The sequence below is a fragment of the Gorilla gorilla genome, chromosome 5, assembly GCF_029281585.2.
Source record: "Gorilla gorilla gorilla isolate KB3781 chromosome 5, NHGRI_mGorGor1-v2.1_pri, whole genome shotgun sequence".
NCBI classification, from domain to species: Eukaryota; Metazoa; Chordata; class Mammalia; order Primates; family Hominidae; genus Gorilla; species Gorilla gorilla.
Genome location: NC_073229.2, coordinates 194,883,978 through 194,903,440, shown reverse-complemented (window position 1 = coordinate 194,903,440; position 19,463 = coordinate 194,883,978). Strand labels below are relative to the sequence as shown.

The 19,463-nt window shown below is 52.9% G+C and overlaps 1 protein-coding gene across 1 annotated transcript; it reads right to left on the bottom strand.

Annotated features, from left to right (window-relative positions):
• Positions 1-16,548: 16,548 nt before the first annotated feature.
• Positions 16,549-19,435, bottom strand: LOC134758710 (uncharacterized; the record flags this gene model as incomplete). Its single annotated transcript, XM_063707357.1, has 2 exons — positions 16,549-18,812; positions 19,221-19,435. Coding segments are annotated over 2 exons (588 nt in total), but the record flags the coding sequence as incomplete, so codon positions are not given.
• Positions 19,436-19,463: the final 28 nt, after the last annotated feature.

Genomic DNA, 19,463 nt, shown 5'->3' with positions numbered 1-19,463 from the left:
CTACACTACCTGCCTGGCCAGCAGATAAACCCTGTCTACACCACCAGCTTGTCCAGCAGGTCCTCCCTGACTACACTACCTGCCTGTCCAGCAGGGGCACCCTATCCACACTACCTGCCTGTCCAGTAGATGAACCCTGTCTACACTACCTGCCTGTCCAGCAGATCCACCCTGTCTACACTACCTGCCTATCCAGCACATCTACCCTATCTACACTACCTGCCTGGCCAGTAGATCCACGCTACCTACACTACCTGCCTGCCCAGCAGATCCACCCTGTCTACACTACTTGCCAGAACAGTAGATCCACGCTATCTCCACTACCTGCTTGTCCAGCAGTTCCGCCCTATCTATACTACTTGCTTGTCCAGCAGATCCACACTGTCTACACTACCTGCCTGGCCAGCAGATCCACGCTATCTACACTACCTGCCTGGCCAGCAGATCCACCCTGTCTACACTACCCCTTCTCCAGCAGGCCCACCCTGTCTACACTACCTGCCTGTCCAGCAGCTCCACCCTATCTACACTACCTGCCCATCCAGCATATCCACCCTGTCTACACTACCTGCCTGTCCAGCAGGTCCACCCTATCTACACTACCTGCCCATCCAGCAGATCCACCCTGTCTACACTACCTGCCTATCCAGCAGATCCACCCTGTCTACACTACCTGCCTGCCCAGAAGATCCACCCTGTCAATACCACCTGCCTGTCCAGCATATACACCCGGTCTACACTACTAGCCTGTCCAACAGATCCGACCTGTCTATACTACCTGCCTCTCCAGCAGATCTGCCCTGTCTACAGTACCTGCCTGTCCAGCAGATCCGCCCTGTCTACACTACCTGCCTGTCCTGCAGATCCGCCCTGTCTACACTACCTGCCTAGCCAGTAGATCCGCCCTATCTACACTGCCTGCGTAGCCAGCAGATCCGCCCTGTCTACACTACCTACCTGCCCAACAGATCTGCCTTGTCTACACTACCTGCCTGGTCAGTAGATCCACGCTATCAACACTACTTGCCTGGCCAGCAGATCCACCCTGTCTACACTAGTTGCTTATCCAGCAGCTCCACCCGGTCTACACTACCTGCCTCTCCATCAGGTTCACCCTGTCTACACTACTTACCTGTCCAACAGATCCACCCTGTCTATACTACCTGCCTATGCAGCAGATCTACCCTGTCTACACTCCCTGCCTGACCAGCATATCCACCCTGTCTATACTACCTGCCTGGCCAGTAGATCCAGGCTATCTACACTACCTGCCTGTCCAGCAGATCTACCCTGTCTACACTACCTTCTTGTCCAGCAGGTCCAACCTGTCTACACTACTTGCCTGCCCAGCAGATCCAACCTGTCTACACTACCTGGCAGGCCAGTAGATCCAAGCTATCAACACTACCTGCCAGCCAGCAGATGCACCCTGTCTACAATACCTGCTTGTCCAGCAGGTCCACCCTGTCTACACTACCTGCCTTCCCAGCAGATCCACCCTCTCAACACTACCTGGTGGTCCAGCAGGTCCAGCCTGTATACACTACCTGCCTGGGCAGTAGTTCCAAGCTATCTACACTACCTGCCTGTCCAGCAGACCCGCCCTATCTATACTACTTGCCTGTCCAGCAGATCCACTCTGTCTACACTACCTGCCTGTCCAGCAGATCCGCCCTGTCTATACTACCTGCCTCTCCAGCACATCCACCCTGTCTACACTACCTGCCTGGCCAATAGATCCACGCTATCTACACTACCTGCGTGGCCAGCAGAACCACCCTGTTTACACTACCTGTCTGCCCAGCAGGTCCACCCTGTCTACACTAGCTGCCTATCCAGCAGGTCCACCCTCTCTACACTACCTGCCCGTCCAGCAGACCCACTCTGTCTAAACTACCTGCCTGTCCAGCAGATCCACTCGGTCTATACTACCTGCCTATCCAGCAGATCCACCCTGTCTACACTACCTGCTTGTCTAGCAGGTCCACCCTCTATACACCAGTTGCCTGTCCAGTAGATCTGCCCTGTCTATACTACCTCCCTGGCCAGCAGATCTGCCCTGTCTATACTACCTGCCTGTCCAGCAGATCCACCCTGCCAATATACCTGCCTGTGCTGCAGATCCACCCTGTCTACATTACCTGCCTGCCCAGCAGATCCACCGTTGCTACACTACCTGCCTGCCTAGTAGATCCATGCTATCTACACTACCTGCCTGCCCAGTAGATCCACCATGTCTACACTACCTGCCTGGCCATTAGCTCCACGCTATCTACACTACCTGCCTGGCCAGCAGATACACCCTGTCTATACTACCTGCCTCTCCAGCAGATCCACCCTGTATATACTACCTCCTTGGCCAGCTGATCCAACCTGTCTATACTAGCTACCTGGCCAGCAGATCCACCGTGTCTATGCTACCTGCCTGTCCAGCAGACCAACCTGTCTACACTACTTGCCTGCCCAGCAGATCCGCCCTGTCTATACTACCTGCCTACACAGCAGATCCGCCCTGTCTACACAACCTGCTTGTCCAGCAGATCCACCCTGTCTACACTACCTGCCTGCTGAGCAGATCCACCCTGTCTATACTACCTACCTGGCCAGTAGATCCACGCAATCTACAATACCTGCCTGGCCAGTATATCTGCACTGTCTACACTACGTGCTTGTCCAGCAGGTCCACCCTGTCTACACTACCTGCTTCTCCAGCAGGTCCACCCTGTCTACACTACCTGCCTGTCCAGCAGGTGCACCCTATCTACACTACCTGCCTGTCCAGCAGATCCACCGTGTCTATACTACCTGCCTGTTGAGCAGATCCACACTGTCTATACTACCTGCCTATACAGCAGGTCCACCCTGTCTACACTACCACCCTGCCCAGCAGATCCACCCCATCTACACAACCTGCCTAACCAGTAGATGCACGCTATCTACACTACCTGCCTGGCCAGGAGATCCACCCTGTCATCACTACCTGCTTCTCCAGGAGGGCCACCCTGTCTACACTACCTGCCTGCCCACCAGATCCACCCTGTCTATACTACCTGCTTGGCCAGTAGTTCCACGCTATCTGCACTACCTGCCTGACCAGCAGAAACGCCCTGTCTATACTACTTGCCTGTCCAGCAGATCCACTTTGTCTACACTTGCTGCCTCTCCAGCAGATCCGCCCTGTCTATACTACCTGCCTCTCCAGCACAGCCACCCTATCTATGCTACCTGCCTGTCCAGCAGATCCGCCCTGTCTACACTACCTGCCTGGCCAGTAGATCCACCCTATCAACACTACATGCGTGGCCAGCAGATTTGCCCTATCTACACTACCTACATGACCAGCAGATCCGCCCTGTCTACACTACCTGCCTGGCCAGTAGATCCACCCTATCTACACTACATGCCTGGCCAGCAGATTCACCCTGTCTACACTACCTACATGACCAGCAGATCGACCCTGTCTACACTACCTGCCTGTCCAGCAGGTCCACCCTGTCTACACTAGCTGCCCGTCCAGCAGGTCCGCCCTGTCTACACTACCTGCCGGTCCAGCAGATCCACCGTGTCTACACTACCTGCCCGTCCAGCAGATCCACCCTGTCTATACTACCTTCCTATCCAGCAGATCTACCCTGTCTATACTACCTTCCTATCCAGCAGATCTACCCTGTCTATACTACCTTCCTATCCAGCAGATCTACCCTGTCTACACTACGTGGCGAACCAGCATATCCAACCTATCTATACTACCGGCCTGGCCAGTAGATCCACGCTATCTACACTATCTGCCTGGCCAGCAGATCCAACCTGTCTACAGCACCTGCTTGTCCAGCAGGTCCACCCTGTATACACTACCTGCCTGTCCAGCATGTCCGCCCTGTCTATACGACCTCCCTGGCGAGCAGATCCGCCCTGTCTATACTACCTGCCTGGCCAGCAGATCCAACCTGTCTACACTACCTGCCTGCCCAGCAGATCCACGCTGTCTACACTACCTCCCTGTCCAGTAGATCCACGCTATCTACACTACCTGCCTGGCCAGCAGACGCACACTGTCTACACTACCTGCTTGGCCATTATCTCCACGCTACCTAAACTACCTGTCGGGCCAGCAGATACACCCTGTCTATAATATCTGCCTGTCCAGTAGATCCACCCTGTCTATACTACCAACCTGGCCAGCTGATCCACCATGTCTAAACTACCTGCCTGGCCAGCAGATCCACCATGTCTATACTACCTACCTGTCCAGCAGACCAACCTGTCTACACTACCTGGCTGCCCAGCAGGCCCGCCCTGTCTACACTACCTGCCTGCCCAGCATATCCACCCTGTCTACACTACCTGCTTGTCCAATAGATCCACCCTGTCTACATTACCTGCCTGCCCAGCAGATCCACCCTTTCTATACTACCTCCGTGGCCAGTAGATCCACGCTATTTACACTACCTGCCTGCACTGCAGATCCGCCCTGTCTACACTACGTGCTTGTCCAGCAGGTCTACCCTGTCTACACTACCTGCCTGCCCTGCAGATCCACCCTGTCTACACTACCTGCCTGGCCATTAGATCCATGCTATCTACACTACCTGCCTGGCCAGCAGATCCACCCTGTCTATACTACCTGCCTATCCAGCAGGTCCACCCTGTCTACACAACCTGACTGTCCAGTAGATCCATGCTATCTACACTACCTGCCTGGCCAGCAGATCCACCCTGTCATCACTACATGCTTCTCCAGCAGGTCCACCCTCTATACACTACCTGCCTTCCCAGCAGATCCACCCTGTCTATACTACCTGCCTGGCCAGTAGTTCCAGGCTATCTCCACTACATGCCTGACCAGTAGACACGCCCTGTCTATACGACTTGCCTGGCCAGCAGATTCGCCCTGTCTACACTACCTACATGACCAGCAGATCCGCCCTGTCTACACTACCTGCCTGGCCAATAGATCCACGCTATCTACACTAGCTGCCTGGCCAGCAGATCCACCCTGTCTACACTACCTGCTTTTCCAGCAGGTACACCCTCTCTACACTAGCTGCCCTTCCAGCAGGTCCACCCTATCTACACTACCTGCCCGTCCAGCAGATCCACCCTCTCTACACTACCTGCCTGACCAGCAGATCCACCATGTCATCACAACCTGCTTCTCCAGGAGGTCCACCCTGTACACACTACCTGCCTTACCAGCAGATCCACCCTGTCTATACTACCTGCCTGGTCAGTAGTTCCACGCTATCTCCACTACCTGCCTGACCAGCAGACACGCCCTATCTATACTACCTGCCTTACCAGCAGATCCACTCTGTCTACACTACCTGCCAGTCCAGCAGATCCGCCCTGTCTCTACTACCTGCCTCTCCAGCACATCCACTCTGCCTACAATACCTGCCTGGCCAGTAGATCCCCCCTACCTACACTATATGCCTGGCCAGCAGATCCGCCCTGTCTACACTACCTACCTGACCAGCAGATCCGCCCTGTCTCCACTATCTACCTGGTCAATACATCCACGCTATCTACGTTACCTGCCTGGCCAGCGGAACCACCCTGTCTACACTACCTGTTTGTCCAGCAGGTCCACCCTGTCTACACCAGCTGCCCGTACAGCAGATCCACCCTATATACACTACCTGCCCTTCCAGCAGATCCACCCTGTCTATACTATCTGCCTATCCAGCAGATCTCCCCTGTCTACACTACCTGGTGGCCCAGCAGATCCAACCTATCTATACTACCGGCCTGGCCAGTAGATCCAGGCTATCTACACTACCTGCCTGTCCAGCGGATCCACGCTGTCTATACTACCTGCCTGTACAGCAGGTCCACCCTGTCTACACTACCTGCCTGCCCAGCAGATCCACCCTGTCTAAACTATCTGCCTGGCCAGTAGATCCACGCTATCTACACTACCTGCCTGTCCAGTAGATCCACGCTGTCTATACTACCTGCCTGGCCAGCAGATCCACCCTGTCTATACTACCTGCCTGTCGAGCGGATCCACACTTTCTATACTACCTGCCTATACAGCAGGTCCACCCTGTCTACACTACCTGCCTGTCCAGCAGATCCACCCTGTCTACAGTACCTGCCTTTAAAGCAGGTCCACCCTGTCTACACTACCTGCCTGTCCAGCAGATCCACCCTGTCTACAGTACCTGCCTTTAAAGCAGGTCCACCCTGTCTACACTACCTGCCTGTCCAGCAGATCTGCCCAATGTATACTACCTGCCTGTCCAGCAGATCTACCCTGTCTACACTACCTGCCTACCCAGCAGATCCACCCTGTCTATACTACCTGCCTGCCCAATAGATCCACGCTATCTACACTACCTGCCTGGCCAGCAGATCCACCCTGTCTACACTACCTGCTTGTCCAGCAGGTCCACCCTCTACACACTGCCTGCCTGTCCAGCAGATCCGCCCTGTCTATACTACCTCCCAGGCCAGCAGATCCGCCCTGTCTACACTACCTGCCTGTCCAGCAGTTCCGCCCTGTCTACACTACCTGCCTGTCCTGCAGATCCACCCTGTCTACACTACCTGCCTTTCAAGCAGGTCTACCCTGTCTACACTACATGCCTTTCAAGCAGGTCCACCCTGTCTACACTACCTGCCTGTCCAGCAGGTCCACCCTGTCTACACTACCTGCCTGTCCAGCAGATCCGCCCTGTCTACACTGCCTGCCTGTCCAGCAGATCCGCCCAATGTATACTACCTGACTGGCCAGCACATCCGCCCTGTCTACACTACCTGCCTGCCCAGCAGATCCACCCTTTCTACACTACCTGCCTGCCCAATAGATCCATGCTATCTACACTACCTGCCTGGCGAGCAGATCCACCATGTCTACACTACCTGCCTGGTCATTAGCTCCACGCTATCTACACTACCTGCCTGGCCAGGATATACACCCTGTCTATACTACCTACCTCTCCAGCAGATCCACCCTGTCTATACTACCTCCCTGGCCAGCTGACCCAATCTGTCTATACTACCTGCCAGGGCAGCAGATCCACCGTGTCTATGCTACCTGCCTGTCCAGCAGACCACCCTGTCTACACTACCTGCCTGCCCAGCAGATCCTCCCTGTCTATACTACCTGCCTACACAGCACATCCGCCCTGCATACACAACCTGCTTGTCCAGCAGATACACCCTGTCTACACTACCTGCCTGCTCAGCAGATCCACACTGTCTATACTACCTGCCTGGACAGTAGATCCACGCAATCTACACTACCTGCCTGGCCAGCAGATCCAACTTTCTACACTACTTGATTGTCCAGCAGGTCCACCCTGTCTACACTGCCTGCCTGCCCAGCAGATCCACCCTCTCTACACTACCTGCTTGTCCAGCAGGTCCACCCTGTATACACTACCTGCCTTCCCAGCAGATCCACCCTGTCTACACTACCTGCCTGGGCAGTAGTTCCACACTATCTCCCCTACCTGCCTGTCCAGCAGACCCGCCCGGTCTATACTACCTGCCTGTCCAGCAGATCCACTCTGTCTACACTACCTGCCTGTCCAGCAGATCCACCCTGTCTACACTATCTGCCTGGCCAGTAGATCCACCCTATCTACACTACCTGCCTGCCCAGCAGATCCACCCTGTCTATACTACCTGCCTGGCCAGTAGATCCACGCTATCTACACTGCCTGCCTGCCCAGCAGATCCACCCTGTCTACTCGACCTGCCTGTCCAGCAGGTCCACCCTGTCTATACTACCTGCCTGGACAGTAGATCGACGCTATCTACACTGCCTGCCTGGCCAGCAGATCCACCCTGTCTACACTACCTGCCTGCAAAGCAGATCCACCCTGTCAACACTACCTGACTGGCCAGTAGACCCACGCTATCTAAGCTACCTTCCTGTCCAGCAGATCCAACCAGTCTATACTATCTGCCTATCGAGCAGATTCACCCTGTCTATACTACCTGCCTGTCAAGCAAGTCCACCCTGTCTACACTACCTGCCTGCCCAGCGGAGACGTCCTGCCTATACTCCCTACCTGGCCAGTAGATCCACACTATCTACACTACCTGCCTGTCCAGCAGATCCACACTGTCTACACTACTTGCTTGCCCAGCAGGTCCATCTTGTCTACACTACCTGCCTGCCCAGCAGATCCACCCTGTCTATACTACCTGCCTGGCCAGTAGATCCACGCTGTCTACACTCCCTTCCTGTCCAGCAGAGGCACCCTGTCTATACTACCTGCCTTTCGAGCCGATCCACCCTGTCTATACTACCTGCCTGTCCAGCAGGTCCACCCTGCCTACACTACCTGCTTGCCCAGAAGATCCACCCTGTCTACACTACCTGCCAGGCCAGTAGATCCACGGTATCTACACTACCTCCCTGGCCAGCAGATCCACCCAGTCTACAATACCTGCTGGTCCAGCAGGTCCACCCTGTCTACACTACGTGCCTGCCAGCAGACCCAAGCTGTCTACACTACCTGCCTGGCCAGTAGATCCATGCTATCTCCACTACCTGCCTGTCCAGCAGACCCACCCTTTCTTTACTACCTTCCTGTCCAGCACATTGACCCTCTCTACACTACCTGCCTGGCCAGCAGATCCACACTATCTACACTACTTGCTTTACCAGCAGATTCACCCTGTCTACACTACATGCTTGTCCAGCAGGTCCACCCTGTCTACACTACCTTCCTGTCCAGCAGGTTCACCCTAACTACACTACCTGGTGGCCAGTACATCCACTGTATCTACACTACCTCCGTGGCCAGCATATCCACCCAGTCTACACTACCTGCCTGTCCAGCAGATCCACCCTGTCTATACTACCTTCCTGTCCAGCAGATCGACCCTGTCTACACTACCTGCTGGGCCAGTAGATCCACGCTATATACACTACCTGCCTTGCAAGCAGATCCACCCTGTCTACACTACCTGCTTGTCCAGCAGGTCCACCCTGTCTAAACTACCTGCCTGTGCAGCAGGTGCACCCTATCTACACTACCTGCCTGTCCAGCAGATCCACCCTGTCTATACTACCTGCCTGTTGAGCAGATCCACCCTGTCTACACTGCCTGCCTATCCAGCAGATCCACCGTGTCTATACTACCTGCCTTTCGAGCCGATCCACCCTGTCTATACTACCTGCCTATCCAGCAGGTCCACCCTGTCTACACTACCTGCTTGCCCAGAAGATCCACCCTGTCTACACAACCTGACTGCCAGTAGATCCACGCTATCTACACTACCTGCCTGGCCAGGAGATACACCCTGTCATCACTACCCGCTTCTCCAGCAGGTCCACCCTGTATACACTACTTGCCTTTCCAGCAGATCCACCCTGTCAATACTACCTGCCTGGCCAGTAGTTCCATGCTATCTCCACTACCTGCCTGACCAGCAGACACGCCCTGTATATACTACTTGCCTGTCCAGCAGGTCCACCCTGTCTAAACTACCTGCCTACCCTGCAGATCCACCCTGTCTACACTACCTACCTGGCAAATAGATCCACGCTAGCTACACTACTTGCCTGACCAGCAGATCTACCCTGTCTGTACTACCTGCCTGTCCAGCATATCCACCCTGTCTACAGTACCTACCTGCCCAGCAGATCTACCCTGTCTACACTACCTGCCTGCCCAGAAGATCCGCCCTGTCTACACTACCTGCTTGGACAGCAGATCCACCCTGTCTACACTAGCTGCCTGTCCAGCAGAACCACAATGTCTCATACCTGCCTGTCCAGCAGATCCCCCTTGTCTACACTACCTGCCTATCCAGCAGATCTACCCTGTCTATACTACCTGCCAGCTCAGCAGATCCACCCTGTCTCTACTACCTGCCTGGCCAGCAGATACACGCTATCTACACTACCTGTCTGGCCAGCAGATCCACCCTGTCAACACAACCTGCTTGCCCAGCAGGTCCACCCTATCTACACTACCTGCCTACCCAGCACATCCGCCCTGTCTATACTACCTGCCTGGCTAGCAGATCCACCCTGTCTACACTACCTGTCTGCCCAGCAGTCCACCCTGCCTACACTATCTGCCTGCCCAGCAGAAGCACCCTGTCTGCACTACCTGCCTGGCGAGTAGATCCACGCTATCTCCACTGCCTGCCTGTCCAGGAGATCCATCCTGTCTATACTACCTGCCTGTCCAGCAGATCCACCCTGTCTACACTACCTGCCTGCCCAGGAGATCCACCCTGTCTGCACTACCTGCCTGGCCAGTACATCCATGCTATCTACACTACCGGCCTGGCCAGCAGATCCACCCTGTCTACACTACCTGCCTGTCCAGCAGGTCCACCCTGTCTACACTACCTGCCTGCCCAGCAGATACACCCTGTCTACACTACCTGCCTGGCCAGCAGATCCACGCTATCTACACTACCTGCCTGGCCAGCAGATCCATCTTGTCTACACTACCTGCCTGCCCAGCAGGTCCACCCTGTCTACACTAGCTGCCTGCCCAGCAGGTCCACCCTGTCTACACTACCTGCCTGGCCAGTAGATCCACGCTATCTACACTACCTGCCTGTCCAGCGGATCCACGCTGTCTATACTACCTGCCTGGCCAGCAGATCCACCCTATCTATACTACCTGCCTGTCGAGCAGATCCACCCTTTCTACACTACCTGCCTATACAGCAGGTCCACCCTGTCTACACTACCTGCCTGTCCAGCAGATCCGTCCTGTGTATACTACCTGCCTAGCCAGCAGATCCACCCTGTCTACACTACCTGCCTGCCCAGCAGATCCACCCAGTCTACACTACCTGCCTGCCCAGTAGATCCATGCTATCTACACTACCTGCCTGGCCAGCAGATCCACCCTGTCTACACTACTTGCCTGGCCATTATCTCCACGCTATCTACACTACCTTCCTGGCCAACAAATACACCCTGTCTATACTATCTGCCTGTCCAGCAGATCCACCCTGTCTATACTACCTCCCTGGCCAGCTGATCCACCCTGTCTATACTACCTGCCTGGCCAGCAGATCCACCATGTCTATACTACCTGACTGTCCAGCAGACCAAAGTGTCCACACTACCTGGCTGCCCAGCAGGTCCGCCCTGTCTACACTACCTGCCTGCCCAGCAGATCCGCCCTGTCTACACTACCTGCTTGTCCAGTAGATCCACGCTGTCTACACTACCTCCCTGCCCAGCAGATCCACCCTGTCTATACTACCTCCCTGGCCAGTAGATCCACGCTATCTACACTACCTGCCTGGCCAGCAGATCCGCCCTGTCTACACTACTTGCTTGTGCAGCAGGAATACCCTATCTACACTACCTGCCTGCCCTGCAGATCCACCCTGTCTACACTACCTGCCTGGCCAGCAGATCCACCCTCTCTACACTACCTGCCTTTCCAATAGATCCACCATGTCTATACTACCTCCCTGGCCAGTAAATCCACCCTGTCTATACTACCTACCTGGCCAGCAGATCCACCCTGTCTACACTACCTGCCTGTCCTGCAGATCCACCCTGTCTACACTACCTGCCTGGCCAGCAGATCCACCCTCTCTACACTACCTGCCTTTCCAATAGATCCACCATGTCTATACTACCTCCCTGGCCAGTAAATCCACCCTGTCTATACTACCTACCTGGCCAGCAGATCCACCCTGTCTACACTACCTGCCTGTCCAGCAGATCCGCCCTGTCTACACTACCTGCCTGTCCAGCCCATCCACGCAATCAACACTACCTGCCTAGCCTGCAGATCCACCTTGTCTACACTAGCTGCTTGTCCAGCAGGTCCACCCTGTCTACACTACCTGTCTACCCAGCAGATCCACCCTGTCTACACTACCTGCCTGGCCAGCAGATCCACCCTGTCTACACTACCTGCCTGCCCAGCAGATACACCCTGTCTACACTACCTGCCTGGCCAGCAGATCCACGCTATCTACACTACCTGCCTGGCCAGCAGACCCACCCTGTCTACACTACCTTCTTGTCCAGGAGGTCCACCCTGTCTACACTACCTGTCTACCCAGCAGATCCACCCTGCCTACACTACCTGTCTGGCCAGTAGATCCACGCTATCTACAATACTTGCCTGGCCAGCAGATCCACCCTGTCTATACTACCTGCCTGTCCAGAAGATCCACCCTGTCTATACTACCTCCCTGGCCACCAGATCCAACCTGTCTACACTACCTGCCTGGCCAGCAGATCCACCCTGTCTACACTACCTGCCTGCCCAGCAGATACACCCTGTCTACACTACCTGCCTGGCCAGCAGATCCACGCTATCTACACTACCTGCCTGGCCAGCAGACCCACCCTGTCTACACTACCTTCTTGTCCAGGAGGTCCACCCTGTCTACACTACCTGCCTGCCCAGCAGATCCACCGTGTCTACACTACCTGCCTGGCCACTAGATCCATGCTATCTACACTACCAGCGTGGACAACAGATCAACCCTGTCTACACTACCTCCCTGCCCAGCAGGTACACCCAGTCTAAACTACCTGCCTCCCCAGCAGATCCACCCTGTCTACACGACCTACCTGGCCAGTAGATCCACGCTATCTACACTCCCTGCCTATCCAGCAGATCCACCTTGTCTATACTACCTGCCTTTCGAACAGATCCACCCTGTCTATACTACCTGCCTACCCAGCAACTCCACCGTGTCTACACTACCTGCTTGCCCAGCAGATCCACGCTGTCTACACTACCTGCCTCGACAGCAGATCCACGCTGTCTACACTACCTGCCTGTCCAGCAGATCCACCCTGTCTATACTACCTGCTTCTCCAGCACATCCACCCTGTCTATACTACCTGCTTGTCCAGCACATACGCCCTGTCTACACTACCTGTCTGGCCACTAGATACACCCTATCTACACTACAGGCCTGGCCAGCAGATCCGCCCTGTCTACACTACCTACCTGACCAGCAGATCCGCCCTGTCTACACTACCTGCCTGGCCAATAGATCCATGCTATCTACACTACCTGCCTGGCCAGGAGATCCACCCTGTCTACACTACCTGCTTCTCCAGCAGGTCCACCCTGTCTACACTAGCTGGCTGGCCAGCAGGTCCACCCTATCTACACTACCTGCCTGTCCAGCAGATGCACACTGTCTACACTACCTGCCAGTCCAGCAGATCCACCCTGTCTATACTACCTGCCTATCCAGCAGATCTACCCTGTCTACACTACCTGCCCGCCCAGCAGATCCAACCTGTCTATACTGCCTGCCTGGCCAGTAGATCGACGCTATCTACCCTATGTGCCTGGCCAGCAGATCCACCCTTTCTACATTACCTGCTTGTCCAGCACGTCCACCCTGTATACACTACCTGCCTTCCCAGCAGATCCACCCTGTCTACACTACCTGCCTGGCCAGTAGTTCCACGCTATCTAAACTACCAGCCTGTCCAGGAGACCCGCCCTGTCTATACTACTTGTCTGTCCAGCACATCCACTCTGTCTACACTACCTGCCTGTCCAGCAGATCTGCCCTGTCTATACTACCTGCCTCTCCAGCACATCCACCCTGTCTATACTACTTGCCTGTCCAGCAGATCCGTCCTGTCTACACTACCTGCCTGGCCACTAGATCCACCCTATCTACACTACATGCCTCTACAGCAGATCCGCCCTGTCTACACTACCTACCTGACCAGCAGATCCGCCCTGTCTACACTACCTGCCTGGCCAATAGATCCACGCTATCTACCCTACCTGCCTGGCCAGCAGAACCACCCTGTCTACACTACCTGTTTGTCCAGCAGGTCCACCATGTCTACACTAGCTGCCTGCCCAGCAGGTCCAAACTGTCTACACTACCCGCCCGTCCAGCAGGTCCACCCTGTCTACACTACCTGCCCGTCCAGCAGATGCACCCTGTCTACACTACCTGCCTGTCCAGCAAATCCACCCTGTCTATACTACCTGCCTATCCAGCAGATCTACCCTGTCTACACTACCTGCCTGCCCAGCAGATCCACCCTCTCTGTACTACCTTCCTGGCCAGTAGATCCACGCTATCTACACTACGTTCCTGGCCAGCAGATCCACCCTGTCTACACTACCTGCTTATCCAGCAGGTCCACCCTCTATACACTACGTGCCTGTCCAGGAGATCCACCCTGTCTATACTACCTCCCTGGCCAGCAGATCTGCCCTGTCTATACTACCTGCCTGTCCAACAGATCCACCCTGTCCATACTACCTGCCTGTCCAGCAGATCCACTCTGTCTACACTACCTGCCTGTCCAGCACATCCACCCTTTCTACACTACCTGCCTGCCCAGTAGATCCACGCTATCTACACTACCTGCCTGCCCAGCAGACCCACTATGTCTACACTACCTGACTGGCCATTAGCTCCACGCTATATACACTACCTGCCTGGCCAGCAGATGCACCCTCTCTATACTACCTGCCTGTCCAGCAGATCCACCCTGTCTATACTACCTCCCTGGCCAGCTGATCCAACCTGTCTATACTAGCTGCCTGGCCAGCAGATCCACCGTGTCTATGCTACCTGCCTCTCCAGCAGACCACCCTGTCTACACAACCTGCCTGCACAGCAGATCCGCCCTGTCTATACTACCTGCCTACACAGCAGATCTGCCCTGTCTACACAACTTCCTTGTCCAGCAGGTCTACGCTGTCTACACTACCTGCCTTCCCAGCAGATCCACCCTGTCTATACTACCTGCGTGGCGAGTAGTTGCACGCTATCTCCACTACCTGCCTGACTGGCAGACATGCCCTGTCTATACTACTTGCCTGTCCAGCAGATCCACTCTGTCTACACTACCTGCCTGTCCAGCAGATCCGCCCTGTCTATACTACCTGCCTCTCCAGCACATCCACCCTGTCTATACTACCTGCTTGTCCAGCAGATACGCCCTGTCTACACTACCTGTCTGGCCACTAGATACACCCTATCTACACTACAGGCCTGGCCAGCAGATTTGCCCTGTCTACACTACCTAACTGGCCAGCAGATCCGCCCTGTCTACACTACCTTCCTGGCCTATAGATCCACGCTATCTACACTACCTGCCTGGCCAGGAGATCCACCCTGTCTACACTACCTGCCTGTCCAGCAGACCACCCTGTCTACACTACATGCCTGTCCAGCAGATCCACACTGTCTACACTACTTGCTTTCCAGCAGGTCCACCCTGTCTACACTACCTGCCTGCCCAGTAGATCCACCCTGTCTATACTACATGCCTGGCCAGTAGATCCACGCTATCTACATTCCCATCCTGTCCAGCAAAGCCACCCCGTCTATACTACCTGCCTTATGAGCCGATCCACCCTGTCTATACTACCGGCCTATCCAGCAGGTCCACCCTTTCTACACTACCTGCCTGGCCGGCAGATCCACCCTGTCTCTAACACCTGCCTGTCCAGGAACATTAGTCCTTAAAAAAAGCAAACACACAAAATCAGTGTCTATTTACAACAGCCAAATATTATGGCTATGATTTGAAATAAATTTGTAGACCCATGTAAATAAATTTTAAACCTTAATGAGGATATAAAAATGACATGAATAAAGCCTGAAAATCCTATTATTAGAATGGAGGACATAGTGACATAAAACCTCAGTGACTGTAGACTCAGGGCAACCTAGACTTAAACGTCCCATGTGGTCTTTTACATGCAAAAAATGAGAATTAGTCTAAAAGTCAATTTTGTCTAAATTTTGATTTTTGGTGAGTATACAGTCAAAATAGTGGTGAGAAGAAAAAATGTTGTCAAATTTCATGTAACCTATGTTATTTGGAAATTTAAAATAAGTTATATAAATATTTATAACAATGTTAAACAATTTCATAAGTGGACTGAATAAAACATAATATTTTATCATATACCATAGCTCCTGCCTTCCTGAGGAAAACATAAAATCAAAGAGCGTGAAGGAAGGATTTTGGTTTCACTGCAGAAACATAATAAGACACCGAAGTGTGTGTTTGTGTGTGCGTACATATAGTTAAACTACAGAATATAAAATAGCATCTAATATACATCAAAAATGAGTTTCATAGAAAAATTCATTTTACATATATGTCTATAAAATAATAAAATTTATTCAGCCTCACAATTACTTTGTGAACTGGAAATAACAATGAGTTGTCATTTTATCCAAATCTAAAAAAAAACATACATACAGTATCAAGTTCTGGTTAAAGTACTAGATGAACTTTACGTGGTACATAAGAGTATCTATACAGTTTGTGGGCTGCATCTTGCTAGAATATATTACATTATAAAATGCACCATTTATTTACTCTGCGATCAAACCCCCAACTTGCCCCAAGTGGAGGAACCCTCAAACATTTGCAGAGGAGTCAGTGTGCTAGTAAGCAGCATTCTTTACAAATCTATGAACATCAAGGTCTCCTTGGAACAGATGCTCTGTGAACAATTTATAAAACTCCCTCCTGTTAGACACTTAGGTTGATTCCATTTTTAAATCAATTACTGAATAAAACACATTCCATCGTGTGGATGAAATGCTACCTTAATTTGTCAAAGCTATCATTTTCTAAACTTTTCTTTTTAATTCAAATCATTAATATTTTGTGACCAGATCAATACTGATTCATTGTTTTAAGCTTCAAATGCATTATACAATTGGGCAGAACACATTTCCTCTCATCAGTCTTCTTTTCCAGGATTTGTCAGGTATTCCTGACATTAATTCACTACTAATATGCACAGTTTCTCTAATCATGGTCAACAAAGATCTGACAGTGCATTGTCCCTAAACGATCCATACTTGCCTCACTGACACCATGTGGCCCACTTCCCATCTATAATCTACGTCTGGGTGTGAAGCCCTTCCCATATGATCCCCCGAATGGAACTTCACAAGTTCGAATTCACTGGGTCACAGTGTGATAGTGTGAAGATGGGAGGACATTAAGGGAAGGCTATGGGTGAGTTGGGAAATGTGTTAGGCAGGGTCAGAGATTACCACATCCTAAAAACAACACTTGAGGGAGATGACAAAACAATCAATGAATAACATGACTTTTTCCAGCAAAAGTGCCATATCTAATCCTTTTCCTTTTTTGTTCTCTGAGCTTCTTTCTTAGGGAAGATCCTTCTTGAGAAGCCCCTGCTGAGTATTAGGAAAATGCATTTCAGGACCTCTCATCAACACATCCTCTTTCTTTACCACAACCACATATATGGGGGCATAACTCAACATGTGTAAAAGACAATCTTCTGCTTTTCACTGAACCTCCAGGAATTCAGGACAATAAACGTCTACATGGAGACCAACAGGTGAGTTTTTCTGCCCCTTCTTTCATAACACCGTTCTTCCCTAGTGAAGTCCACACACATACTTACATGGCAGCTGTGGGTATATCAACTGGTCTGACGCCTTTTAGTCACGGAGCCTGAAGTCTCTGCTAGTACCTGCTGAGCACAGGGTCATGGGTGAGAATGGGCAAGTCTTTTTCTTTCTCTGGTTCCTGAACTTCCCAGGCTCTCTCACTTCTGGATCCTGAATACCCAAATCCCAAGCTTCCTTCCCAGAACCAACACCTCCTCCTCATTAGAAAGATACCTTTGTTCTGTGCTTACTTTATAAAGTCTTGCTCTTTCCCTGTCCACTGCCTTGTGTCAGTATGTGTGTGTCTTGGGGCTGGTGGAAAGGTGAACAGAAGCCAGTAGAGAGTAACCAGCACCAGCTTCACAGGAACGGCATGACCGTGATACGATAGCAGCAGTTTTCCCTTAACATCCCTGCCCCCTAAAGATTTCAGATCATATGTCACACTCTTAAGTAACAGCGATTTGTCTTTCACGGTTTCAATCATATTGATTAAAAGCATTTGTCTTCTCCAGAACATCACATTAAGTCATCAAAAAATATAAACCTTAAAAAGATGTAATTATTGGAACTGAAAAACATAAAAGGTGAGCTTTGGAAATATCTTTGAGCAATTTATTGATTATGAACACATGTAATCTGTTGGAACAAAGTTCTAGGACAATCCAGGTCATCCTTCAATATTTGCAGAAAATAGCACAAAGAAAACTTGATACTTATACTTAGTTGGAAACTTTATGCCACAGCCATTAAATACAGAGATCATATAAAGGAATAGAGGAAGCTGTTGAATACTAAACTAACTCACATCATCAATATCCTTACAAAGAGCACACTGAATTAATGTAAAAAGTATTTAGTAAACAAAAAGTATTTTCAATATACAATTAAGACTGAAAAGTATTGAGGCCTCATAAGCTGAACCTGACACAACAAATTTAAAAGGGAAACTAATTTGGAAATCAGAAAACCATCTAAGGAATTTGGGAATTAGGCTTCTGTTGCCCTCTCTGCTACTGACGGTCAAGGCCTCCTCATTGTATTCTGTCCTCCATATCTCTGCTGATTCCCATTTTGTCTATTTCCATTTACCCCACTACTACTTGCTCAGGTCACTCTCCTTCATTGTCAGTGTTTGTTCAAATTCCTCAGACCCATCCACTTCCCATCTAAACTTCCCTCCCCTTTTCTCGCTCGTTGGCTCTACCTCCCTCCTCTCCGCTTTCTCCTCACTCTCCTGCCCCACCTCGACATCCACAGCGAGGCAATGAAGAAGCCCCCGCCAAGGAAGAGCCCACTTCCCAGTGGGACACCTGGAAGGTAAACACCCAACACTCACCGCTAGTGGGAGGCGACTGTGCAGAAGCACGAGGGTTGTTACAGGATCGGGCAGGTCCCCTACCCCAGTCTCGGGCTCAGGGTCCTGTCTGAGGCGGTCACCCCGAAGCGTGGGGTTTGCGGAGACGTAGGGCCTGGCGGAGGGAAGGATGGGGAAGCATCTCAGGGAGGACTGGCGTCTGCCGAATCCCAGGGCTGCCCTGAGGGGCCAAGAGGGGCGAGGGTGGGGACGATGGAAGACAAGCCACATGCCGAATGGGGACCTGAGGCCGCGCGCGACAGGATGGGCGGACGGTGAAGAGAACTAGGGTGGAAGGGCCGGACAGGGGCGACCTCAGTGACGGAACCGGACACAGACGCAGATCTGGCAGCTGAGCGACAGGCTCCGGAGCATTTCCGGGCGTCGCGGGACTCCCCGCCGACAGGAGGGCGGTTGCCGAGCCTGTGACATCCGCGGAGACCAGCAGGCCCCGGGTGTGGAGGATGCCGCAGGAAGGGGACTGCGTGGCTGGGTTTGGCCACAAAAAGCGGAGGGCACTCACCCGAGCGGACCTTGGCTCCGGAGAACCCGTTTCCCGGTCAACAAAACACGTCGCGCGAGGGGCGGGGCCCGTACGTGCAGGGAGGGGAGGCAGAGAAAAAGGCGGGGCCGGGTCGGGGCGGGGTCCCGGGGGCGGGGTCCCGGGCCGGGGCTGGGGCGGGGTCTACGGCAGGAGCGGGCCGGGCCGGGGCGGGGTCCCGGGCCGGGGCGGGGAAGTTACTGACCTCCCGCGCCCGCTGCGCGC